This window comes from Centropristis striata, chromosome 12 (assembly GCF_030273125.1).
Source record: "Centropristis striata isolate RG_2023a ecotype Rhode Island chromosome 12, C.striata_1.0, whole genome shotgun sequence".
Lineage (NCBI taxonomy): Eukaryota > Metazoa > Chordata > Actinopteri > Perciformes > Serranidae > Centropristis > Centropristis striata.
The window spans coordinates 19,530,606-19,557,919 of record NC_081528.1 but is presented as its reverse complement, the minus strand read 5'-3'; the positions used below and the strand labels follow the sequence as shown (position 1 = coordinate 19,557,919).

Genomic DNA, 27,314 nt, shown 5'->3' with positions numbered 1-27,314 from the left:
GGGGAAAAAAAGTCTCTAATCACTTTTTGTTCAGTGCTCAAGTACTGTACTTGAGTAAAATTTTGATGTACTTGTACTTTACTTGATGATTTCCATTTGATGTAACTTTGTACTTCTACTTCACTGCATTTTGAGGTATTAGTACCTTTACTTAAGCAAGGGATCTGAATTCTTCTTCCACCACTCAACACTACCACACATTTCATAAATAAAATAAACTGTCATTATGAGAGTTCATGAATTTTTACTCTTTGTTTAGTTCTTCAACTTATTGTTACTTAAATAAATTATCCAGTTCCGTTTTATAAGGGACTCCCTTGATTTCTTCTATTTAAACAAGTAGGAATCAACTGGGATTTTTCTTGTTATAATTGCAAAAGTAAAAATGTTTCAGAGTGAGACCTCTCTTCAACCGCATCTCTTAACTGCATGAAAAACCCATACAACACCGGCATGGTATCAAAATGATTGACACATCATTTAACTAATGTGATTAGCGTTTTAGGGCGGGGCTAACGCTGAGTGGACCAATGACAACATGTCACTCGGGCGACGCGATAATCAGGAAATTATTTAAAGAAGACAACAACAACACGCTCATTTGTTTAGACTCCAGACTCTGGGACGAGGGCAGAAACTGTGGACGGGATGCGAAGTTAACTTCTTCAGTAAACCTGAAGAGTATTGTGTCAAACCAAAATGTCCATATGTATCAGAATATGGCTTCTCCTCCTGGTTCTTCACACGCTGGCTGTCTCTGTTGCTGCCAGAAGAGGTAGAGTTTGTTCCTTACTTCACAAATGTTGAATGATAGCTAGCAACACTTGTCAATATGTCGTTATGTGAAGGCTTCATGAGGATTTTATTAAATAAACTAGTTGTCTTGTTATCTCTTGGCTTGTGAAGTTATTTAAGTGGTTTGTGTTGCTTGTCTAAACGGTAAATCTTTCTAATTGACTGACGTTAATGAGCGCTTATGTTCATTTAGTGGCTGTAGCTGAAACAAGCTGGGGTTAATTCATTTAATTTACTCACTGAATGGTGCTTTGTGTGCAAGCTTTACTTCTAGGCATTTTTGAGTTTGACATTATGAGCTGAAGTGAAATCTGCTAGTTTCTGGTGTATGTGGTGTCCAGTGTCAGTAAAAACTGTACTTGTTGCTGTATTAACACCTGGTTTACCAGGGACAATTGACCTTACCAGTGGTGGAAGAAGTGTTCAGGTTCCTTTTCAGGTTCCTTACTTCAGTAAAAGTACTAATACCACACTGTGAAATTACTCCACTACAAGTAAAAGTCCTGCATTAAAAACTTACTGAAGTAAAAGTACAAAAGTATCAGCATCGAAATGTACTCAACCCGTGTGTACTCCTAAAAAAAAGTATAACACCCATGCTCCTCAGGGGTCAAAAAGGACCCCATGACATCAGACTGCTTTTAGGACATGTTTCACCTTTTCAGGCAACTCATGACCAAATACTTGATATATAATTTTTTTATTATTGGTAAATTTTAGTCAAATATACAAAATTAGACCTCATTTCAAGAGAAAAAAAGTAATATATGCATATGTGCAGGGGCACATATTCTGAAAATGTAAAGCAATTCTATGAAACTTAACCTATATGAATTGTATGTTGAAAATTATTTGGGGGACCCCAGGAGTACAGGAGGGTTAAAGTATCAAAAGTAAAAGTACTTGTTATGTAGAATTAACCCACTCAGATTGTTTTATATATTTTAAATATATTATTACATTATTGGTATTGATGCATTTATGTAAGCAGTGTTTTAATTTTGTAAAGACTGGGCTCATTTAATTACTTGATATGCTGTTATAAGGTTTAATTTTAAAAGAAAAACATCTTATCACTTTAATTATGATCGTCATGTCAAAAGTAACTAAAGCTGTCAGCTAAATGTAGTGGAGTAGAAGTATAAAGTTACATCAAATGGAAATTCTCAAGTAAAGTACATGTATCTCAAAATTGTACTTAAGTACAGTACTTGAGTTAACGTACTTCATTACATTTCATTACTGGACCTTACCTGCTGTTTGTTATTTGACAGTGCATTTTATGTAACTTTGAAATTATACAGAAAAAAATGCATAAAAATGAAGTTAAAATAAATAAATAATAAAAAAAATAGTGCACTTCCATAACCTACTGAAAACTCATAAACATTATATTCAACATTTTTGGTAAACTATATTAGACCTTTTTAGAGCATCATCGTGAAACACCATGAGTTAAACAGAGTGCAACACAATCATTTTTATCTCAATTATCTTGTTTTCCTAACAGTTGGAAGCCAAAATCTTAATTGAAAATAAAATCTGATTAATCACCCAGCCCTCGCTGCTATTAAGCTCTCCTTAGCAGCAACCTGGAAACTGCCTAAACTCAATACTTAACAGGTTCATTTGAAAGCTGTGAGCAATAAAAGAAACATGAACTAACTGTGTGTGTGTGTGTGTGTGTGTGTGTGTGTGTGTGTGTGTGTGCTTTCAGAGAGGAGAAATGTCCTTTTCATCATGGCCGATGATTTACGGACATCATTAGGCTGCTATGGCGACTCTTTGGTAAAATCACCAAACATTGACCAGATGGCATCCAAAAGTCAAGTTTTCCTCAATGCATATGCTCAGGTCAGTTGGTGTATGTGTTTAATGTCTGAAATATAACCTTATGGAAATATTCAAATGTGCATTTTCTTTCTCTCTCAGCAAGCCGTGTGCGCTCCCAGCCGAACGTCAATGTTGACCAGTCGGAGACCAGACACCACCAGGGTCTACGACTTCAACTCCTACTGGAGAGTCCAGTCTGGAAACTACACCACCATGCCTCAGCACTTTAAATCTAGAGGATACATCACCATGTCTGTGGGCAAGATATTTCATCCAGGTAACATTTAATAATAGGGGTGTGACGATACACTCAGCTCACGAGATGAGATTTTAAGAAAACAACAACTCTTAACGAGCCGCCGGCCCCTGCGACGTCATTCTGGCTGCTTGCTGCTTCTCCTCCTTCTCCTCCTCTTCTTCTTTTCATTTTGCTGCCTCCACAGGTCACAAATAGAAATTTGGATAAATCACAAATCTCGCGAGACTGATTTTCAAAGCGACAAGAAATATCGGTGAGATTAATCTCGCAGCGTCACACCCCTATTTAATAAAATACACTTTTAATACAAATCTTATTAGAGGGACTTCCTCCTACAGTCCAAAAACATGCAACTTAGGTTTAATTGATGACTCTAAATTGCCCGTAGGAGTGAATGAGAGTGTGATTGTCTCTGTGTCAGCCCTGCGATAGTCTTTAGACTTGTCCAGGGTGTACCCGCCTCTCGCCCAATGTGAGCTGGGATCGGCTCCAGCCCCCCGTGACCCGAGTGCATTTGAGCAGTAGGATAATAAATAAATAAATGAATGATTAATTACAAGGGAAAAAGCATAACTTCACAAGCAGGGTATGCTGGCACAGCAGCAAATTAAGGAAGTGACACAGAGCTCCCTGCTGAGTGGTTACCACTGAAACTGCAGAAACAAGCAGATTTACAGCAACTTCATGTCTGAGCTGCTTTTTCCTTTTTTAGGAGAAGCTAATCTGCATGATCTTGTTGTTGCATAAAACATCTATCGAATTGTTTATTAATAAATATTGCTGTGTTTTTTTCTTCCTGTAGGTATTGCCTCTAACCACACAGATGACTACCCATACAGCTGGTCCATCCCCGCCTACCACCCTGCCTCATTTATTTTTGAAAAACAAAAGGTGTGATCTCTTACTCACATACAGTGTTAACAGTTGTCTTACTAAGTACACTTAAAACATATCCAGGGGTAATGTCAGACGACTTCTCACCCTTCTGCTGTACATTATCGGGACCACCACTCTGCAAACGTATCCAGAGAGCTACTTAAGTTTTTATCGGACAGTAGAGGCGGGGGAAAGAGGCTGTATCGGGCTCACTTTTAGGAATATACTGGAGACACTGCTATCATATGAAACGAGAAGATCTAAGGAATCTGAATGTGCGTCAGGATATCGTGTTGGGAAGTTAAATAACGCTGCAAAGTTAGGCTTTTTTATGTTTCATTCAAAAAAATTCAGAGCAGTGAACCTTGTTGTTTTTGAAAGTTTGATAAAATGCTGCAGGTGTTGTCGTCCATACATGTTTGATATCAGTTGAGTTCAGTTTGACTGAATACTTTGTTGGTCAGTCTGTGGGTTTGACTCTCATTGTGGAGAAATAAAAAGGCTGAAGGGAGATGAATAGACTGAGAATTTTCTCTTATTTGACAAAACATTTCTTGATTGAATTTAATTTTGCTGACACAAAATGCAGCTAAACTGTTAAATCATTGGTCAGGCTCTAGTTCCTGTGTGAAACTGCTCACCACGAGGTCTGTGGATTATCTTGAGCAACCAGGTCATGATTTCTGGACAAAGATCTTGCTGTTGAGATGAGTTTTTGAGGCCCTTTGAGCACCACAAGCGAAGTGACTTAGTTAGTTATATTCAAGATAAGGCAGACATCTCTCATGTCTGCCTTGCTGTACATATTAAACTATTTGCATTTTTACAAACTCTCCTGTCCTCTCCTCTCAGCTCTGTGTAAACAACCTGCAGTTATCTCAGTGAATATTTTTCATGTGAGCATTTGTCTCAGCAGAATGTGGGTGTCACTTTGTAAATTTGGACATTGACATGTAATCCTACACGCCCACCAAAGTTGCACAGTGCAGGAAAAGGCTTTGGGGGTGCAGAATGTGAATGAAAGAGGCACCCTTCTCCGTATAACAAGTCGGTGTATGGTAATGATTTAGGATCTCTTATTCTTAGGTAAAGTAGTTATGTAATGTTGCTTTTAGTGCTCCAAAAAAATGTGTGTCCTGTTACTGAATGTACGGTGACCATTAACTTTGAAGTTATTGCTCCTATTGAACCAATCTGAAAGCAGCTACCTACTCATCCTTTAGTTTTCAGGTCTGTTTAGAAACAGCTGGGTGAACTCCATGTGGCATCAGTTCACCAGACCGTCCAACAGAAACTGAAGATAGAAACTGACATCTCCGCAGGAACTGTGCAGAAATGTGACTTGTAATAGTTTGTCTAAAAACCCTCATTTCCAGATGTGTAAGGGAGACGATGGTGAGCTCCACGCCAACTTGCTGTGTGCAGTGAACGTGACGGAGCAGCCTGGGGGGACCCTCCCCGACCTGGAGAGCACAGACGAGGCTGTGAGGTTACTGAAGAGTCAGGCCAACCATGATGCTCCTTTCTTTTTGGCTGTGGGATTTCACAAACCACACATACCCTTCAGGATTCCTCAGGTACGTGCCCCTCTTCTCTTCTTGAAGTGTAAAACACACCAGGGTTAAAACAACAGTTATATTAGGCGTGTTTCCACTAGGGGGAAAAGTGGCCACCAGGAAAGTCTCAGGCTACACCCTCTCAAAAGTCTGCTCACACTGCATGTCTCCACTACAAAAAGGCCCCCAGAGGGATTTAGAGACTCTGGAGGTGACGGACGGTTTTTGATCGTCGTGACGGATTAAACATGGGAGACATAACTGTGGCCGCCGCCGCTAACTGTACACAAAGTCAGTAGCTGATCAAAAAACAAAGCAGCATGGCTATTTATGCACAGCGTCTTCGCTGATCATAAACATTGGGATCTTGAATTAACGACATCACTAACTGTGCACAGAGTGTCTGGTGCTTGTTGTAAACAAACAGAGATCACTAAGTGAACACCTCCTGCAGCAGCAGCACATACACACTGTACTGCTACAGAGCTAACTGTTAGCATCCAGTCTGCAAATTGCTGATAGGCTAAGGGGTTAACATTCCCTCCGGCTCTGCAGCTGGGAGAGACTGCTGCAGGAGGACAGTGCCGGTTCGACTCGTTCTTACTCTTCTTAAGAACAGTAAAGTGCTGTCCACTGCTCCTTGCATGGTGTGTCCACCAGTTGCTTTTTTGAAAAATAGTCGCTAAGGGGGTCTGAAAAGTTCCTAAATATAGCAACAAACTTGCTAAGTTGGCAACACTGCTTCGCTGGCTTTTACAAATGGCGTGTATTGTCCTGTAGAGTACTACGTCACATCCTGCTTAGCGATCTATCCAATCAGTAACCAGGCTGTTTTCAGGGGAGAAAAAAGACCCTGCTCTTCTACAGGGATAAAGCTCCGGACGGCTCGTATTCAAATTAGGGGCGTTTCGGCGAGTGAGACCCGCCTCATTCCGGGTATTGGGCTGTAGTGGAAACACCCTTATTGTGAAAATCTTCATTGAATATATATTAGCTGCAGGTGACAGGAGGTTCAGGAGGTTTAAACTTCAAGACATGTCATAGTGACAACGTGATCTTTAAAATAACCACAAATATTAGACCAAAGGACACATGACTAGAATATAGTGAAGTGTATTACGTAAATATCATAAACATCCCCATTCTGTTCACTAAATTGTTCAATTATTTATTTATCAGTTGTTTTTTGTTGTTACTGTACAGTGACCTTCAGTGATAAGAAAGGCGCGTAAAAATAAAATGTATTATAGCATATACTATGTAATTTGGGCAACAAAAACAATATCACTACCAAATTCTACAAGCTTTTCATTCTCATTCAAGCTGTTTCTGAGATATTGATAGAATTCATTTGAGTCCTCCTTAAATGCACCAGTTCCTGCACTGCAATTAGATTTCCTAAAGTCTTATTTTTAATTATGCTCGGCCTTAAGATTTGAAGAGATGAATAGTTGCATGACAAATATCTCTCCACTTGATTTATTTGTTTATCTGTATTTTGGTCGAGCTCTCCGGCCCTCATGAAAGCAGCACGGTTAAAGAAAACACAAAACAGTGTAGATTAGAAGATAAAGACACTTGGCCAGAGGGTTTCACATTAGATACAAACCTCTGGATAATGTTTTCAGTGTGGAGCTAAAGTGACTTAACTTGTGCAGTGTTTAGCTGCAAGCACTGGTGTGCGATATGTTGCTCTGGAAAGAGCCTACTGTATCTGTCAAGGTCTTAAATGTTCAAAGTTTGATTTAAAAAAATAGTGCAGTTAACCCTGGTATCTGAGCAGCAGTTTAAACCAGTTCAGTCAATAGTGTCATTTGTTCATCTACTTGGCTCTTCACAGTGTTGTGCATGGTAAATCCTTCTCCTGTCACATGATCACACACTGTTTGTGTGAAGATACTTTTGTGTGCAGTAACGGCCTCACTTCTAAAGATGATCCATTCACTCATTTAAATGCCAAGTGCTACACTTTGGCAATCCTCAATAAAATGTATAACCATTTAGTGACACTGGTCAGATAAACTTGCAGTGATTACTGTGAGTCAGCTGCTGACCAGCAGTTGGTCATGCACGTCTGATGGGAGCTGCATGACTGGATGATGCTGTGAAGAGCCCTCATGAACCTTGACTGATGAGTTCCTGACTAAAGCCAGACTGCAACAATACACTCACTTTATTAGGTACACCTATTCAACTGCTAGTTAATGCAGATATCTAATCGGCCGATCACATGGCAGCAACTCGATGCATTTAGACATGTAGACATGGTGAAGACGAGCTGTTCAAAGTGAGCATCAGAATGAGGAAGAAAGGTGATTTAAGGGACTTTAAACGTGGCATGGTTGTTGCTCTGAGTATCTGGGAAATTTGTTTTGGACTAGACATTTGGAGAGGGTGTTTAAAGGAAGTAGTTGTAAAAGAGACAATCAGAGACATGCGGTGGCCAGCTTGTTGCAGGTATTTGGGTCACTTGAGGTTTTCTCAAGCCACAACAGCCTCTGTCCTGTAAAATGTTCTAACCACACTAGAACGAGTTCTCACATCTCATGACATTTATGTATGCTCTTTAACAGTCTGAGAATATTTGGTCTTTGTAAAACTAAAAATGAATCACGAACATACACGTTGTTTTTATTTCTTAAGAGGTTAACGCAAATATCTAATCAGCCAATCACATGGCAGCAACTCAATGCACTTAGACATGGTGAAGTTGAGCTGCTGGGGTTCAAAGCAGCTGTGGCTCAGTTGGTGGTTCGATCCCGACTATGGCAGTCTACATGTGGAAGTATTCTTGAGCAAGATACTAACCCCAAATTGCTCCCGATGCTGCGTTCATCTGTGTGTGAATTAATTCCCAATGGTGGCAGGTGGCACCAGTGTGCCCTGGTAGCCTCTAACACCAGTATGAATGTGTGTGTGAATGGGTGAATGAGCGTAGTGTAAAGCGCTTTGGATAAAATCGCTATATAAGTGCACTCCATTTACAACAACCACTCTAGTTTACTCTAGTTTACAGAGAACGGTCCAACAAGAGAAAATAAAAGAGTCTTGATGCTTGAGGCCAGAGGAGAATGGAGACTGGTTCAACAGGAACTCCGATAACCTTGTTACAATCAAAGTATGAAGAAAAGCATCTCTAAACCACAACATGTCCAACCTTGAAGCAGATGAAGACCACACCACCACTTTGTTCCCCCAATAAAGTGAGAGTGTAGTGTAGTGTGCACCAAAGTATGTCCATCAATAATGTGTTGCAAGAGGAAATAATATTCCCATATTGATATTTTCACCAACCCTAATTGTCACACTTATTAGGGCCTCGGGGCAATCGTACCGAGCACTACTGTTATACTGTGGATTTCTTCTTCTTCCTCTTCCGGGCGCAATTTCGTCCCGCTACTAGTCCTACAACTTGAAGAGTTGCAGGACAAATTATATATCAAAACGTGCAGTTTGATCGGGATCGGTGTGCTATTACTTTTCTCTACAGAATACAAATTTTTCGCGACATAAGTCGCGAAAAACTGCCCAAAATTTTGCATTGAAATGAATGGGACGGCCGACAAAAAATGAGCGAAAAAGAACAATAATTGGATATTTTTAAACGTCTACTTCTCCGGCATAATTTCACCTAGAGACTCCATTTAAACTTTAAACAGTAGACACAAGTCTTGTGTATTGGTGTATTAATCCACGTTTCGATAGGTCATAGTTTTTTATCAATCCCTGTTCAATGACCATGATCATTTTTGGAGAAATTCTGAGATTATAATGGGTGTGTATTGCACGAAATGTTCGTGTCACAGTGTGTGACATCATCGCCAGAGTGTAGAGGGAGAGAAAAAATTGTCAAAAAATAAATTTCAAAACTGCACTCCAGGCTGCAAATTCCACTCTACAGAAATAATTTATACTTAGAAATGTAGGAAAATTTGTCTTCTCACTCATAATCCTCTGGTAAAGCTGTCAGAGTTATAGTTTGGGCGTACGACGCACAGATTCGCCACCAAAACCACCAACAGCCTCATTGGCTCCCATATTAAAAACGCAGGGAGATTTCGGAAAAAGGGAAGATGGAACAGTTTTTTTAGATCGCTCTAACAAAGCTATTTTTTCATTTTTCTTAAAAAAAATCACATGTAGACGTTCAGGAAGAACTCAGGACGCAAGTAATTCATGCTAGCAAGGTTTGATACAGTAAGCTAGTTTTGCAGAAATTAATCCTGTTGTATTTCTGTGTGTTTTATAATTGTTATTGCATCTTTCAGTTTGAAAACTGTAGCTTTATCCAACTTAATTCTCAGCTCATTGGCTTATTGACGTATGGCTACAGAACTGAACAATTGGCCATGTTTCAGTTCAGTTTGTTCTGATACACAGTCAGAGATCAAATTAAAAAATACACAGATCGATTAAAAATTCCACGTGATCGTACAAATTCTTAACAACCATTAATCGATCATCGATTGATTATTCCCATCCCTAATGGATATGCATTAAGCTAATATCTGCTGAACGGTCAGTCTAACTCTACAGACTGAACACCACAGGTCTGTGAACACCACAACTCTCCGTGGCAGTAACTGGATGCATCTATTCTTCTGGTGGAATTTCTGTAATGCTCATCCATGAAGACGGACATTCACTTACTGGGATGCTTTGCACAATCCACTTAGTCCCCCAGTCCCTATGCTAGTGGAGTGGAAAGTCTTTGTCCTGCTGTGAGAGGCGCTTTGGCTTGACAGTGTTGTCGTCGACAAGCACTTAAAATCTTGGAGAACCATGATTTTTTTTAGGAGACCAGGGACTGAGCACACGGTGCCAGAGAATGAAAATAAATGATGTTGTTAACACGGAGGAGAGAGCATGTGGAGATGAGCGTGAGAAACAAGTGGCATAAAAACTAACTGTGATAGAGAGAGCAAACATTAAGTTCCCAGAGAATTAAACACCTTCTAAGCCAGTAGATAACAAAAACATTGTTTTTTGTAATTTACAGTGTTTTAATTAGGTTCCAAACATCAAGGTGCTAGTTTTGATGTGGAGCTGTGTGTGTGTGTGTGTGTGTGGGGGGGGGGGGGGGTAGTAGAATAAAGCGAAGGAGAGATATAGGTACCGTATGTGAAGTGAATTTAATGAGGACTGATGTAGATATATGGGAGATGCAATTCAGCACGAAGGAGGAAGAGAGCATGATGAAGTGGAAGATGAATGAGAGCGGATACGGACTGAACGCAGACGAATATCCGCATGCCGAAGAGGTTTCATACAAAGAGTAAGCAGAGAGATGAAAAGGGAAAAGGTCAGGCCAGCTCTCTCTGCCTGCATGTGATGTGTGCTACATGTGATTTGCCTCATTGTCTGAACACACACACAACTGCACTGTGAAGCTAAAGACATCTGGAGTCTTATAGGTCTGTAACTTCCCACATGTTAATGGTCATAAGGAATTCCTAAGTAATCACCAGGTCTGGTATTGATGTCAGAAGAGCAGCAGGTTAGTGCTGATTCATGCTACATCTTGGTAATAAGAGGTAATAACCAGCTGATATATTGAACTTGATTTAATGAGGTAGAATCAGGGCTCCAGTACTGTAACAAAATTTCAGAAACCATCCTCTTCCTTAAACGTTCCCTTTCCTCCCAACTGTCATCTCTTGTGTTAAAGCCAGTGGTTGAAGAAGTATTCAGATATCTTACTTCAGTAAAAGTACTAATACCACACTGTGAAATTACTTCACTACAATTTAAAGTCCTGCATTCAAAACTTACTGAAGTAAAAGTACAAAAGTATCAGCATCTAAATGTACTTAAAGTATCAAAAGTAAAAGTACTTGTTATGCAGAATGAACCCACTCAGATTGTTTTATATATTGCAAATATATTATTGAATTATTATTATTGATGCATTTATGCAAGCAGTATTTAGGGCCGCTACTGACTAGTTTACGCTGATTGGAACACGGTTGAGACTGCGACTTTGCATGTGTGATTCTGTGCAGACTGATGCAAACTGGAAGCTGAGGGGTTAACATCTCCTGCTCTGACTGCAACTGGGAGAGACTGCTGCAGGAGGACTGGGCCACTTGTGAGTGTTTTGGGACGGCTCTACTCGTTAAGAAGAATAGGAATGATTCGCCAAAAGTCTAATAACACCAGAGAAAGTCGCAAGATTTGTCTCTTGCCGCTTTTTTGAAAAAAGTCACTAGAGGGGTCTGAATAGTCGCTAAATATAACAACAACGTCACAGGTAAAGTTGGCAACACTGCTTGCTGCGTAGGTCAGTTGTCACATTGGAACTGTGTTGGTTAGCCACTACAAAAGTACCTGTATGGGAACAGAGGCTGAGGGGAACTAACTAGTGGGCGGAGCTAAAACACTCTCTTTCCAAAAAGTACTCGGTGGAAACACGCCTATTGTTATTGCAAAAATACCCTCAATATCATGATATTCTTTTAGGACCCTATCGCCCATCCCTATTTTGTATTGTCTATCTGGTTAAATATTTTGCATTGTTTGGACACCTGTTGCTTTTATATTCCAGGAGTACCTGAGTCTATACCCCATAGACCAAATGACTCTGGCCCCTGACCCCAGTGTCCCTGAGCTCCTCCCCCCCGTGGCCTACAACCCCTGGGCCGATGTGAGGAGGAGAGACGACGTCCAGAAGCTCAACATCAGCTTCCCCTATGGACCCATTCCTAAAGACTTCCAGGTAATGACTGGCTGCTTCTCACCACTTGGTTTCATGTTGCTGCTCCCTGAAACATCCACTTATAACAGCGTTGTGCATCATGTCTTCCAGCTGCGTATCCGTCAGCACTATTACGCTGCCGTTTCTTACATGGACGCTCAAGTCGGCCGTCTGCTCAGCACTCTTGATGAGCTGGAGCTGGCTGACAGCACCATGGTGGTGTTCACCTCAGATCATGGTGAGGAGACCAGAGTTTGAGTTCTAGTCAAAACACTGACATAATTGTTCATTCTTCAAATATAGAGCAAAATTAATAACCTGGATGTTGGTTATCAGGTTCCAGTGGTGGAGTGTAACATTTACTCAAATACTGTACTTGCGTGCAGTGTTAAGATACTTGTACTTTACTTGAGTATTTCCATTTTTATGTAACTTTATACTTCTACTCCACTACATTTTGAGGCAAATATTGGACTTTTTCCTTACTAACTGATGCCTTTAGTTACTTTACAGGTCAAGATTTAACATGAAAACATGATGAAATTACTTCAGTTTAAGTAGTTAAAATGAGCCCTAAACACTGCTTGCATAAATTCATCAATAATAATAATGATCCAATAATATATTTGGAATATATACAACAAACTGAGAGGGGCCATTCTGCATAATAAGTACTTTTACTTTTGATACTTTGAGTACATTTTGATGCTGATGCATTTTATCTAACTTTATACTCTTACTCTACTACATTTTTATTTTATTTGTATTGAACTTTTTATTCCTACATTTAGCTGACAGCTTTAGTTACTTTCAGTTCAAGATTTAACATGGAAAACACGAATTTAACAAGATTACACATTTTTATAAATTAAACCACATTACAGTTTATATAGTTAAAAGAAGCCCCACCTTTACAAAATGAAAACACTGCTTACATAAATTCATCACAACAAATAATCTAATATTTGTTACATATATCTAAGTGGGTCCATTCTGCACAACGAGTACTTTTACTTTTGATACTTTAAGTACATTTTGATGCTGATACTTCAGTAAGTTTTGAATGCAGGACTTTTACTTGTAGTGGAGTAATTTCACAGTGTGGTATTAGAAGTTTTACTGAAGTAAAGGATCTGAATACTTCTTCCTCCACTGCTTATTACACATTATTTATGCAGTATGAAGTGCTCCTTATCTTTGACCACCAGATGGCAGTGTTGTAACAGCATATAGTGCCCTTACTTCCTTCCACAGTTTAGCTGTCCTCTAAAAACCCTGCTCTTTCTTGCACTACCTCCTTTTTTTTAAACTTTGTGACTTGGAAACTCAATTTGTTTTAATGTCTCCTTCAGTGGAGGATGTTGGAGTGAATCCTTTCCATGGCTGTTTGATATATACCCAGTAAAGCTCAATCAAATGCCATCTTTTTCAAATATTAGATGACTTGGAATCTTTATCTAAAATGTTAATTTTCTGCTATAGAAAATTTACCACTTTCAGTTCAGTTTATTTCCACCATCTGCCTCAGTGTTTGTGAACTCAGTCTTTGGTAACATGTCTCTTGTTGCAGGCTGGTCGTTGGGAGAACACGGTGAATGGGCTAAATATTCAAATTATGACGTGGCGACACGTGTCCCTCTTATCTTCTACGTTCCCGGGGTCACCGCACGCCGTCAACGCCTGTCGCCAGTGGAGTCCACCTTTCCCTTTATTGATGTCCTCACCCAATCAGAGCTCAGCTTTAAGAGTAAGACCCCTTTAGTTAATGTAGACTTACACAAAACATGTACAATGCTTTAACCATTTCATAGCATCATGAAGTCACAAAAGGGAATTTAATCTAATATTTTGGGTCCTAATTCCTCCATTTAAAAAAAATAAAAATGAAAAATAAAAAAAGTAAACAGATTGGCAGTTAAAGGGTTAAAAACTCCAAAATATCATTACAATTTGATATGTATATTTTAGGCTGAAGTAGTTGTAAAAGATTGACTCATTTAAAGTGGAAAAAAATATTAATATATAAGACTTTTACAGCAGTTTTGGGGAAATGGTCATTTTGTGTCCCTAAGGAACTTAATTAGTAAGTTTTATTTAAATCTGACATTGTAGAAAAAATAATGATGCAATAAAATCAATGTTGTAGCCAATCATTGACCCATCCCAAGGCCTTATAATAATAATAATAATAATAATAATAATAATAATAATTATAATTGCTAAATACCCCTTAGGTTTTTTTAAAAAATAGAAATGTATTTTGTTTGTTTTTTTGTTTTGTTTTTTCATAAAAAAGTGGGATGTTGTGTTAACAGACTGGCAGTTAAAGGGTTAGAAAAAACTCTGAAATATCATTAAAATTTATATTTCAGGATGAAGTAGTTGTAAAACATTGACTCATTTAAAATGGAAAAATTTTTAATGTATAAGATTTTTACATCAGTTTTTGGGAAGAGGTCGTGTTGTGTCTCTAGGGAAAAATTGGTACGTTTTATTTAAGGATCACATGAGGGTTAAGAGTAAGACCCCCTCAGTTAATGTTGACTAACACAAAAACATGAACAATGCTTTAATCATTTCAAAGCACCATGAAGTCACAAAAGGGAATTTAAGGTGATATTTTGAGTCCTAATTCCTCCATAAAAATGTGTTAAAACATGCATTATTACACCAACTTGACTTTAATGAAGTCTTTGATATACACAGAGATCTCCCAGAAGTATTTAGACAGGGATACACTTTGATATTTCGCCTCGGACAGTTTTAACTTCAAGTGCAAATGGTGCAACGGTGATGAAATCTAAGAGCAGGGCGTCGAGTAATTTCTTGTGGATGTCTTGACTAATTTGCTGTCGTGGCTATGTAAGGCTTTCTCTAATTGGCTGAGCCGTCTCTCTTCCAGATGACAGAGTTATAAGAAACATGGTGGAGCTGGTGGATGTTTTTCCGACCGTCTCCTACCTGGCCGGCCTCAGAGCACCTCAACCATGTCCTGACATCTCTTTCCAGGTACGAACGGATGACAGTTATTGCATTTATTGAATCTGGTATTTTTCACTTAAGCTATGCACTGATAGCTGAGTTTATACTGAACACTAGAGCCTGACCAACATGCAATTTTAGTAGTGGTGGAAAGTAACCAAGCACATTTACATTTACTAAATAACTGTCCTGAAGTACAATTTTGAGGTATTTGTACTTTACTTGAGTATTTCCATTTTATATAACTTTTAATTCTGCTTCACTACACTTTTGCTTGTAGTGGAGTAATTCTGCAGTGTAATATTTGTACTTTTTTTTTTTTTTTTTTTCCAACAAATATTTATTGAGTTTTGTTTTACTAAATTGACACATGGGTCACAAGAAAAATATAAAACAAGCAAACATGGCAGCCAAAGGTAGCATAGTTTAAGAACAAGAGTCCTTGAGGATCCATTCAAAAAAGAGAACGCGAGTATAGAGCAGGGGTAGGCAACCTGAGGCTCCAAAGCAACATGTGGCTCTTCAGGTCGTCTGCAGTGGCTCCCTGTGTCTGTGATAAAATTATTTAATTATATACAATTAAATTGTAAAAATGTGCAGCTAATATGTGGCATGGCATTAAAAAGTCAACTAAAATCTGCATCATAGCTTACGAAACTTATGAAAGTTTAGTCTTAACCTCAAAATTTTGTCAACTTCGAGTCTAGTTTAGAGTTTTTCTTGCTAGACGAGCTTTCGATTCCAAATTTCCGGAGATATTTCTTCGGTGTCCAGCCTCTTACTTGCACTTTGGCCTTAGCTGCATTCTTCATATTAATAAATACTCAATTATGGCATATTAGTCATGTTGATAGGCTCATTTAGACTTAGTTAGGCCGTTTTATCTTGTTCGGCACAAAATAAATTTTGCGGCTCCATTCCAACATTTTTTCTCTTTTTTTTTTGGCCAACAATGGCTCTTTTGTTAGTAAAGGTTGCAGACCCCTGGTATAGAGGAAATGAACATAAGTATAAATATGCAGAGGGTAAAATTATTCTGGTCCAAGTTTGTTTATTAAATGAGCCAGATTGTTGTTCTTAATATAATGTATAAAAAGTCCCCACACTCTTTAAAACTCCTCTTGTTTATTCTTAAGCGTGTATGTAATTCTTTCCAGGGACAAACATAAAGATAATTCCTTAAACCACTGTGATCTGCTTGGTTTACCAATGTTTTTCCATGTTGAAGCAATCACTCGTTTTGCCTGTAACAAACACAAATGAAGAAAAACTTGTTCATGGTAATTTATGTTATGCCCCTCTGGGTATAGACCAAGTAAACAAAGTCTTGGTTCCCGAACTAGTGTAATAAATAGAATCTCCTGAACTGATACACTAACCTCTTCCCAAAACTCTTCCATTCTCGGCCACAGCCAAAAGCAATGAAAGAATGTATCTTTATCTTCATCACATCTAGTGCATGAATCCCGTATGTTACTGTTAAATTAGTTTAATTTTACTGGTGTAATATACACTCTCATTAACCAATTCAACTGTAGAAGTTTTAGGCGTTTATTAGCTGACTGGGTTTGGGCTGCCTTACAGGCTCTTATTTGTAGTGATGTGCCAATGAAGCCTCATGAACCATTTTCTTTATTTTCTGAGCCCACTAGATGGAGCCCTCTGTTCAACAAAGAGCTAAAAGCACAGTCAGTTACCATTGCTGGATCTTTTTTCTATAAACCAACAGCTCCATCTAGTGGGCTCAGAAAATAAAGAAAATGGTTCATGAAGCTTCATTGGCACATCACTACTTATTTGTACTTTTACTGAAGTAAGGGATCTGAATACTTCTCCCACCACTGCTCATTATTAGTTTCACTGTTAATAGAATTAGATTTCCAGTGGAGGCTGCTGAGGATTGTTTCCAACTCCAATAATTTAAGAGTGTTGTAAAGTCCAAAAGTTGTCCAAAATGTATCTAAAGAAAGAGATGAAAGATTGTTGTGAATATTGAAAATGATTACTTCTAACGAAATATTCTGCTTCAATCTATATTTGATGACTTTTAGAAACCTCTTCACTGCAGTGGCTCTAACGGCACCATAAATTACATTTATATAATCACATATTCATTAAATATTGATTTGTTTAATTGAAAAATATTCCATAAAATCATCACCCTTACCATTTGATTATAGAAGCTCTGAATGTAAAATAGCATTTGGTACAGCCCAATGGAAACCTGAATAAAATTGTGATAAATGAAATGAATTTGACTTGATAACGTAAAGCAAATAAAGGTCATGAAGTTTTAAATAAGGAACAAGTGCTTGCTACACATATGTGCCGCAACAAAAAAGTATTTATTCATTATTAACAAGATGTGCAATATAATTTTCAACACAATGGACTATATTATGTTCATTATAATGTGCAATATATCTGTGTATTACATCCTGCCATTTAATCACTCTACTCACTTTACTCCTAGGACACTTTATTTTTTATTGCAATATTAATATTATATATTGTCATTGTTACCTATTTTGTTTATTGATTTTTCTTATATTATCCTATATTGTGATTGTTTTTGTAACAATCTGGAACCAGAATTTCCTTCGGGATTAATAATGTTCTATCTTATCTTAAATGCTATTTTTGATATTCTGTAGATATATACAGGTGCATCTCAATAAATTAGAATATCGTAGAAAAGTTTATTTATGTCAGTAGTTCAATAACACATTATATAGATCCATTAGACACAGAATGAAACATTTCAAGTCTTAATTTAGTTAATTTCTTGTAATTATAATGATTATGGTTTACATTTAATGAAGACCTAAAATTCAGTGTCTCAAAAATTTTAATATAACAAAATACCAATTTTAAAAAGTATTTATAATATGTAAATGTTGGTCTCTGAAAAGTATGTCCATCTGACTCAATACTTGGTTAGGGCTGTTTGACTTGAACTACTAGAAATGGACTTTGAGAAGATCTTGAGAAGATCCTGTATCTATAAGGTAACGGTCTTGAAATCATTCATGGGACTGTCGGCATGCTGATGTTAGCATTAGACTGTAAGTTCAGCTTCGTAAAGCAACTGTAGACTCTTTCTAGTTGTATCAACGTTAACCCATCAGAACCCAGACCTATTTATCATTAAAGGAAAGTTATGGGGGATATGTAGAACACATTTATGATGTTTTTAAAATATATATATATTACCCCAAAATGTCAAAGATCTGAGAAGGCAGGGCGTCCCAGTGGCTCACACTGGTAGAGTGCTTACCATTAAGGCTGTGTCCTTGCTGCAGCGGACCCGGGTTCGAATCCGGCCTGAGGTTCTTTTGCTTCATGTCTTCCCCTCTGTCTCCCCCTTTCTATCGGTCACTATCTAATAAAGCAGTAAAATGCCAAAAAAATAATCTTTAAAAAAAAAGATCTGAGATGTGACATATGTCACATTGGGTGTTTATGGTATTTATGTTTATATCTGTATCTCTTATTTTAATATTTATAATAATTTGAATAATAATAATAATAATAATAATAATAATAATTTGACACCTTTTCTGCTTACAGAAACACAAATTTGCCTTTTTCTCTGCATCTCCACAACATTTATCAAAATTGTGACATTAATAGTGCTGTTTAAGAAATTATTTTTCAGATTAGTTTTTAAGTAACAAAATAATAATAAATTAATAATAAATAAAATCAACTAACCATGTGCCTTTTTGTTTGCATCTCCATAAGGTATATCAAAATTGTGACTTTAATTTGTAAAGGAAATATGGTCATAACATGTAAAATACAATACAGGACACCCTATTAAAGGATTAGAATTGTTAAATGGGTGTAAACAAAAAATACGCTTTTTGAAATTAGCTACTTTTTCACATTTCTGTTTCCAGTCACAGGCACATTTTGGAGAAGTCGCATCTTGTCAGTCACATGACCACCACACCAGTATGTGTTGCTTAGGGATTTATTGAGTTAAGGTGAAGCATCAAGCTGAATATGGGAATTTCTAGAAGATTTAAAGTGTTTGTTACACGGTTGTCAACATGTGTTCTTCAGGTCTGTGTAAACATCTGTTAAACTTCTGTAATTAACTTCCTTTCATCCTTAGCTGAAACCATGTGCTCATGTCTTGTTTTCTTTCTACAAACTGCACCAGAAGAAACCAAGTGAGACCTTCTGCTACCATTGTACAGTCTGTTGGAATGGCCTTGTATTAACATTGCCAAACAAAATGAACGGAGAAGTAAACACAGCGTAAACACGCCTGATCTGAATGTGGCCTAACGGACTCTGACATTTACTTCCTTTTACTCCTTGCTCTGTTTTTGCTGCTTTCAGGAGCAGTTGTGCACAGATGGAGACAACCTGGCCTACACCTTCCGACACCGCGAGCGAGGAGAGGATGAGGAAGACATTGCTTTTAGCCAGTACCCTCGACCTGCTGATACACCGCAGGTACCAGACGCAGTGTTTGGAAAAAGCAATTCAACAAGCTTTCATGAGCTGCATAAAGGTTAAATAATTTCCCATCGTTTTAATTAATGTGTCACACTGTTCCGTTTAATGAACGGATTTGCAGATGCATATAAAACAGTGAAATTAGTGAAGGTCATGAAAACTGGGTCCTGTTGAAAGACTGCCGCTCTCTGACCCCGCTGCATTATGTGCTCCATCGTACTGGAGCCGCCGGCCGCGGGCACGAGATCTTTGAATTAACATATCCAGATGAGTGGTGCACCTGCTGCAGGTTAATCTCTGCACGGAGCCGTTTGGCAGCCGTGCCGGCTCGCAGGACGACTTGGCAGCTGTAGAAAGCAGAAAGGTTGCTACAGTTTAAAGTCACTGTTATAGTTCAGTGTTTTCTTTTCTTTTAGGTGAACTCTGACCTCCCTGACCTTAAAGACATAAAGGTGATGGGTTACTCTCTGCGCTCTTGGGACTACAGATACACTCTCTGGCTGGGCTTCAACCCGAAAACATTTCAGGTTGGTGTATCACACACCTGCACAGCATGAAAATCATCTCGCTCCCATCTGTCTTTCTATTGGATTGAAGCACATTTCCACCAATGTGATGAAAAATGAAAAGGTCCTGCAAGTCATAATGTCAAAATATCAAAACAATGGCATGCTTGGTCATTATTTTGAGATACTAAGGCTACGTTTAAATGATGACGGTCTGAACAGAAGACGCAAAAGTGGTGTTGCGTCTTCACTTTTTATTCCGTGTTTAGACGAGCGTTTTCAGGAGTAAATCTGCGGCATACGGTGACGCAAAAGTGTGTGGAATTGTAATGGGTATCATGCCAGGCGGCATCACTTAGGCCTCGTTCAGACTGCCAACCAAAAACAGATTTTTAGCCCATCTGAACGCGGCCTTAAAGCGATTAGAGCATCTTTGGGCATGTGGAAGTTTTCACGCCACGCATTTTCATCAGCTACTACTTCCACAAAGTTCTCCACCATCCACTAGATCTCCCAGGTCTCGTCCAAAGCCGTCTGGCTCGCCTCCGACCAATTGGTGCATCCAAAATGTGATAGAGGTAATTACAGATCCTTCTCTGTTCACTAATACTATCTGTACATATCCTGTACATTTGGTGGAAAGACTCCTGTAAGTTTATTAGAGCTGCCAGAGCAGCTTGAAGGTCCCACGCATGGAAATAATCCTGCATGTTTGTTTATTTCCCTGTACTGGGGCATGTATGTGACATAAACATGTACATGACGTGAGCAGATCTGAGCAGAGTTTTGTATCTTGACAGTGTAGATGGACATGCTACGGAGGAGCAGATTACAGTTTTACACTCTCGAGGGTGGTTTCACATTTTTGTGTTTTTTAAGCCCCAAAAACGCCGTCACAGTCTAAACGAAAGGCACTTCAGATAAAATATTTTGACGTTTTTACCCGTAAGCATCCTCTGGGCCTAAGCCATTAGTAACATGACTTACTATATCAAAATAACGACTTGGTAAGTCATTTTGACTAAGTCATTACTTTGACATAGTAAGTCATTATTTCAAGATACTAAGGCATTATTATTATTATTATTATTATTATTATTGTTAGTAGTTATTTTAGTTTAGTTATTTTATTAGTTTAGTTATTTTGAAATAAGTTAATGTTTCTAGATACTAGATCGTTATTTTGAAGTACTAAGGCATTATTTTTGAATTTTGATATACTTACTCATTATAATCATGATTTAGTATATAAAAATGAGATTCTTAGTCATTATTTTGATATACTTAATCATCATTTTTTTATCAACAGTAAAAAAAAATGATGACTAGTAACTCATTATTTCGAGACTTTCTCATTACAACAACCAACAACTCTTTGATCTCAAAGTTTTCATCAGGCAGCAGCCTCCGTGTCTGAGCATGGAGGAAAACCAGGAAGTACCTTAAGCTGCATTCTACCGAAATTTCCAGCAGGGGACGCTTAGTTTGGCTGCAGAAAAATTCTGTCCATTCATTTCAATGCAAAATGAGAAAAATTCTCACTTGATTTATTCCCTCGGAATTTTTTTTAGGACAACACTATGGTCTCAATCACTAGTAAAAAATCTTAAAGACAATTTGATGTTAATAGTTCAAATAATGGCCCCATTTAAAAGAAAATAGAAGATAAAGAATCGTATGATTTGGGGCGTGGCTACCTTTGATTGACAGGTCACTAACAAGGCGAGCCGTCATCAGGAGAGAAGCAGAACAATGCGTATCCACGGCAACGTGTCAATAAAGTTATATATTACGTTATATAGATATAAAAAAGAACGTTTAGCGGTTTGGTCTCATAACTTTGACCCTTTCACTGTATTTTCACTTAATGACGTTTTGTTCATTAAAAATGTCTTGTTCAGCGTTTGGTTGGACTAACAGACACTCCAAGGAGTCACTGGTCAGTTTTCTGAGGTCAGTAACATACATTGTTTTTTTCTAGCCAAAACTAACATCCCAGTTAATGCTCCAGTTGGTAAATGGGGTGCACTTATATAGCGATTTTATCCAAAGCGCGTTACACTACGCTCATTCACCCATTCACACACACATTCATACTGGTGGCCAAGGCTACCAGGGCACACTGGTGCCACCTGCCACCATTGGGAATTCATTCACACACTGATGAACGCAGCATCGGGAGCAATTTGGGGTTCAGTAACCTTCCGGTTACTGGACGAACGCTCTACCAACTGAGCCACAGCCTCCAGTTAATGCTAACATGAATTAGCAGCAGCTTCTCTCAGTCAGGTTGAGGTGTAGAGAGGCTGTAGTCAGTGATCAGATCCCTCTCACTCCTCCACAGTCCAGATATGGTCTGCTCCCCGTATCAGACAAGATGGAGACGAGTGTAACGCTGAACTCGATGCTTCCAACGGGCCGCAAACCAATGAGTGACGTCACGGTCACTACGTCCATTATTTATATACAGTCTATGGTTTTCATGTTTTTTTTTTCTTTTACTGGCACTAATGGGCTCTTGTACTATTATCAGGTTCAGTCTGGGTAGCTGTGTGTGATGGATCCATCCGTCTTGTCTCGCACAATATGTTGGGGACATTTACCATGACGGTAACAGATTATATCCGTCTATCATCCATCTGCTTCCTGCATTAGGTGAATGTCTCAGATGTCCATGCTGGAGAGTTGTACATGTTAGCAGGCGACCCTGGTCAGGATCAGAACATCTACAGCGACTCGGACCACGGTGTGATGACGACAAAGATGGCCAGCCTGCCTCCTGTAAGTCTGAGTTCATTTCATAGAAATACACACAATTCACACTCATTTATTCATTCATTTACTGACTTGTTTTCTGTTGCGGTCTAGACTGCGAGTCTACAGATGAGAATGAGGCTGCAGCTCCTCTACCTCTCAGCAGGGAGGAAAACAAGTAGAAGGAAGGTGTGATGACAGAAATAAAAAACAACAGATGGACGGATGGAGACAAGTACAAAAGGGAAGACGGATGCATGCAAAACTATCCAGAAAGGGAGATAATTTCGTTTAATATAATGCATACTTGATTTAGTATTAAGTGGAATCACTATTAATCTTTCAGGCTCAGCTCTTCAGGCTAATGTTCCTTGTTAAGAACTCGTTGGCAGGCAGTAAAAAAATCACTGGTGCGGATTCTTTCTTTGACAAAGAAACTTTTTGTCTTCCTGCTGCGAAACACAACCCCCAATGTTGTCGTTGTCGCACCTGCCACTCACGTCTGTGTAAACTTGATAATTCACTCGTGAGAAGGAAGTGTCATTCTGCTTTTACTTGACTTAATTTTAGCAGAAAATAGACAGACTTCAGACTTCTACAGTAATAAAAAGATCAGATCAATTTCCCTCTCGTGTTTATGATAATATACAGTCATGGAAAAAATTATTAGACCATTGTTTTCGTCAATTTCTTGTTAATTTTAATGCCTGGTACAACTTAAGGTACATTTGTTTGGAAAAATATAATAACAAAAATATCTCATAAGAGTTTAATTTAAGAGTTGATATCTAGACATTTTCCATGGTTTTCTTGATAATTATTTGGTTATTATCAAGAAAACCATGGAAAATGTCTAGATATCAGCTCTTAAATTAAACTCGTATGAGCTAATCGAAGAAATCGATCTAAAATTGTTTTCCTTGACTGTAGAGTTAGCAGGTAAGGCACTTCAACCCTAAAGTGATTATTTGTAATTGTCATTTACCCCCTTGCATTGAATTCTGAAAGAAAACTTTCTACAACAAAAACAAAGAACCCAAAACCTGAGAAAATCATTGATGAATTCAAATAAATGGAGTCTGTGTTTAACAGCAAAACATCTGTTCAAACTCACACAACTTGTGCAATATAATCAAAGTCTCATTTAATATTTATTCGTATACTCACTACTTACTAACAGTCCCACTCTCGCGCAGGCATTCTAATTGTTTGTGCATGAAACAGTAATGTGTAAATTATTTAAATAGTTAGTTTTTAATGTAAATGCATGTTTCAGGGAAGTACTGAGCATATGGCTGGCTAAAGAAGACTTGCATTGTGCTGCAAAATGTGTGTGAGAGTTTTTACAGCACATCGAAAATGTTTCACTGTGGAGGCTTGTGAGGGAAACCAAACTTCAAGAGTTCAGCTAACACAGGGTGTGTAATTGTTATAGTATAGTTATAGTATGTTAGCATGAGGACTGGAAACAGAGGAAACGGGTAGCCTGCCACTTCAAAGCTTATATGTGAACAAACAAAATGTAAAAATGTAATGCACTAAAGTCGTCATGAAGCCACAACTTGTTTTTCCATTCCTGTTTGTGCTCAGACTTACTGTAATAATAGAGATTGAACTCGTTAATTAGTAAAATGTAGAAGTTGTTGTGGCATTATTTTCCAGTCTTTATGCTAAGCTAATTGGCAACTGGCTCATACAGTCATGGAAAAAAATATTAGACCACCCTTGTTTTCTTAAATTTCTTGTTCATTTTAATGCCTGGTACAACTAAAGGTACATTTGTTTGGTCAAATATAATAACAACAAAATATAGCTCAATAAGAGTTTAATTTAAGAGCTGATATCTAGACATTTTCCATGATTTTCTTGATAATGATTTTGCTTATCAAGAAAACTATGGAAAATGGCTAGATATCAGCTCTTAAATTAAACTCTCATGAGCTAATTGAAGAAAACAACGGTCTAATTATTTCCATGACTAGAGCTTGCAGGTAAGGCACTTCAGCCCTTCATTTTAATGCCTGGTACAACTAAAGGTACATTTGTGATAACTGATAATGATTTTAGTTATCAAGAAAATTATAGAAAGCTTAAAGAAAAATAGCTCATAAAAGTTTAATGTATCATTGTATTTGTCCAAACAAATGTAACTTTAGTTGTACTAGGCATTAAATGAACAAGAAATTGAAGAAAACATGGTTGGTAATATATTTTCCCTTGACTGTATGTAGACACAAGACGGCTATAGATCTTCCAGTGTAACTGCTAACTAAATGAATAGTTTTCCGTTGAAGCTGCTGATGGACACGTGTGATTGGCTCTGACGACTCTGCCTCCTTGGTGAAAGAATGATATCACATGGATCAAGCTGGTATCCGCTAAGACTGTTTCATCTGAAGGAATATTGAGGGGAAACCTGAAGAATTAGGCCTTTTGATTAATAGCGACACCAGTTAGTGTTTTTGGAGCAGGAGCTCCTCTGTGTTCTATTGATCATCCAGTCAGCCTCAGGTGTCGTCTCTTCACTTTGAAGCACCAACAGCTAAAAGGGACTTGCACGGTTTCGTACTGTAGTGTTAAACAATATGACATTTCTATTTGCACTTGATGTCACTTGCAGCTATTTTGCCTTTCCCCTCCTTGTAAACAGTCAGTTCAGATCAATTTGCAGACCTAAAATGAAGTGAGTAAAAGCCACCCGTAATAATTCAATGCAAATGAAACAGACTGGAGCGACATTTTACTGCTGTTCCAATGCATGAACATTTTGTGCTGTGGCAATTTAGGAAGAAAGCAATTTCAGCTGGAGTTTCAGGTCCAACAGTGAATTGCTGGGATTCGGTCTGTCAGCTTTTATTGTAGGCTGCACTGGCTTCATATTAATGGGATGCAGATGAATCATGTAATCAGTGTGCTGCTATCATATGTCTGAAGAATTCTTAAGATGGGAAAATTAGCAGATTCATTAAGGATTCGTCAATTTTCATTGCTGACCTTGTATCCTTTAACAATACCAGTACTAGCAATGTAAAGTGTCCATACAGACTCATACTAACAATGGTGTAAAAAAACGAGCTTATCCTTGGGTTTGGTTACATCAGAGCAGCTTGGAGCTCCAGCTGTCTGAAGGGAAAATAAAAAATAAATGCTGCAGGAATAATTCAAATCTCAAGCTTGGCAAGGACACGCTGTTAATATATTTATGTCTGTTTCGATTAGTTTGTTAAAAAAATAAAATATTTGCTGCAAAAGTTGGCTTTTTCTTTTTCTAACTTCTGATCACAACCTCCTCCAGTGTGTTTGTCTGTGTCTGTGTTTGTCCTGCAGAGACAAAGCTCACTTTGCAGCCTGTCCACACACCCCACCACTGTGTTGTGATGCATTCTGTGCTCACCCACAGCAGACGTGTAAAGCTGCAGAGCAGTGAGGGAGCTCCTCAGGGACTTCTCCAGTCTATTCTGTGTTTTCTCTCCTTCCTCCCCTCTGTCGTTTGTCTCCTCTGGAGCAGAGAATGCTTTTTGCTCTCTGGCGCTGGAAGAATTTGGACCCGACTGAATATTTCCTAATTTGTGCACGATTCCACAGAGTCGATCTGTCCGGGAACACACAAACGGTTAAAAGCCTTGTAATTGCATTTTGAAATATAGTATGAATTCAGTCTCATGCCTTTTGAGTTTGTTACCGTTTTCAATTTCTGGTCAATCATGCAGAACATGTGTCGAACCCAGCTTGAAGTGAAGCCTGCACGCTACAAATGAAAAGTCAAAATTTCCCAAAGACCAGGGGAACACTTCACATCTCTCCTGCCAATTTTACCTCTCGTAATCATTTCTCTTTTCATTCCATTTTCCTCTCCTTCGCAAAAACATACATATTTGACTGGGCGGCAGATACATTTATTTTTATGATTTCTAACTATTTGTGCAATGAACATTTGAGAAATATTTGTAAAACACAAAACTAATTTTTCCTGTAAACTTTTATTGTTTCCTTTTTAGCACAGCAGTTGGCTGCCTATTAATTGTGATGTGCCAATGAAGCCTCAAACTATTTTCTGAGCCCACTAGATGGTGCTCTTTTATCAGAAATAATCAAAAATGGTTTTTGTTTTTGTTTGAAGAGGTGTGTAAAGAAGTGATGTGCCAATGAAGCCTCATTAATCATTTTTCTTTATTTTCTGAATCCACTAGATGGAGCTCTCTGTTCAACAAAGAGCTGAAAGCACACTCTGTTACAATTGCTTAAGCCTTTTTCTATAAACCAACAGCTCCATCTGGTGGACTCTGGAAAATAAACAAAATGGATCAGGAGGCTTCATTGGCACATCACTAGTGTAAAGCATTGTTACACTTAATACCTTATTAAAGTCCTTTAAAGTCTTCACTAAATATGAGTCTCGACAGGCATTCTTTCTCAACTTTGCACAGGAGGTTTAAAAAAAATAGGGTTTAAATCATGAGTTAGTCTGCATTTTTGCAAAATAAATAAAATTGGGAACCAGACCCAAAATCGAAAAAAAAATAAATAAATATATATTTTATATTTTTGCATTGTAGTTTATAATATGTGCACAAGCCAAAGTAAAAAAG

The 27,314-nt window shown here is 38.1% G+C and overlaps 1 protein-coding gene across 1 annotated transcript; it reads left to right on the top strand.

Moving 5' to 3' along the window:
* The first annotated feature begins 598 nt into the window (after positions 1–598).
* ids (iduronate 2-sulfatase) lies at positions 599–25,133 on the top strand. Its single transcript, XM_059346563.1, has 13 exons — positions 599–775; positions 2,513–2,649; positions 2,728–2,905; positions 3,690–3,778; positions 5,140–5,340; positions 11,864–12,034; positions 12,125–12,251; positions 13,584–13,760; positions 14,916–15,022; positions 19,346–19,462; positions 19,882–19,992; positions 22,627–22,752; positions 22,840–25,133. The coding sequence occupies exons 1-13, from the start codon at positions 700–702 to the stop codon at positions 22,918–22,920; spliced, it is 1,698 nt and encodes a 565-aa protein (XP_059202546.1). The 5' UTR covers positions 599–699; the 3' UTR covers positions 22,921–25,133.
* Positions 25,134–27,314: the final 2,181 nt, after the last annotated feature.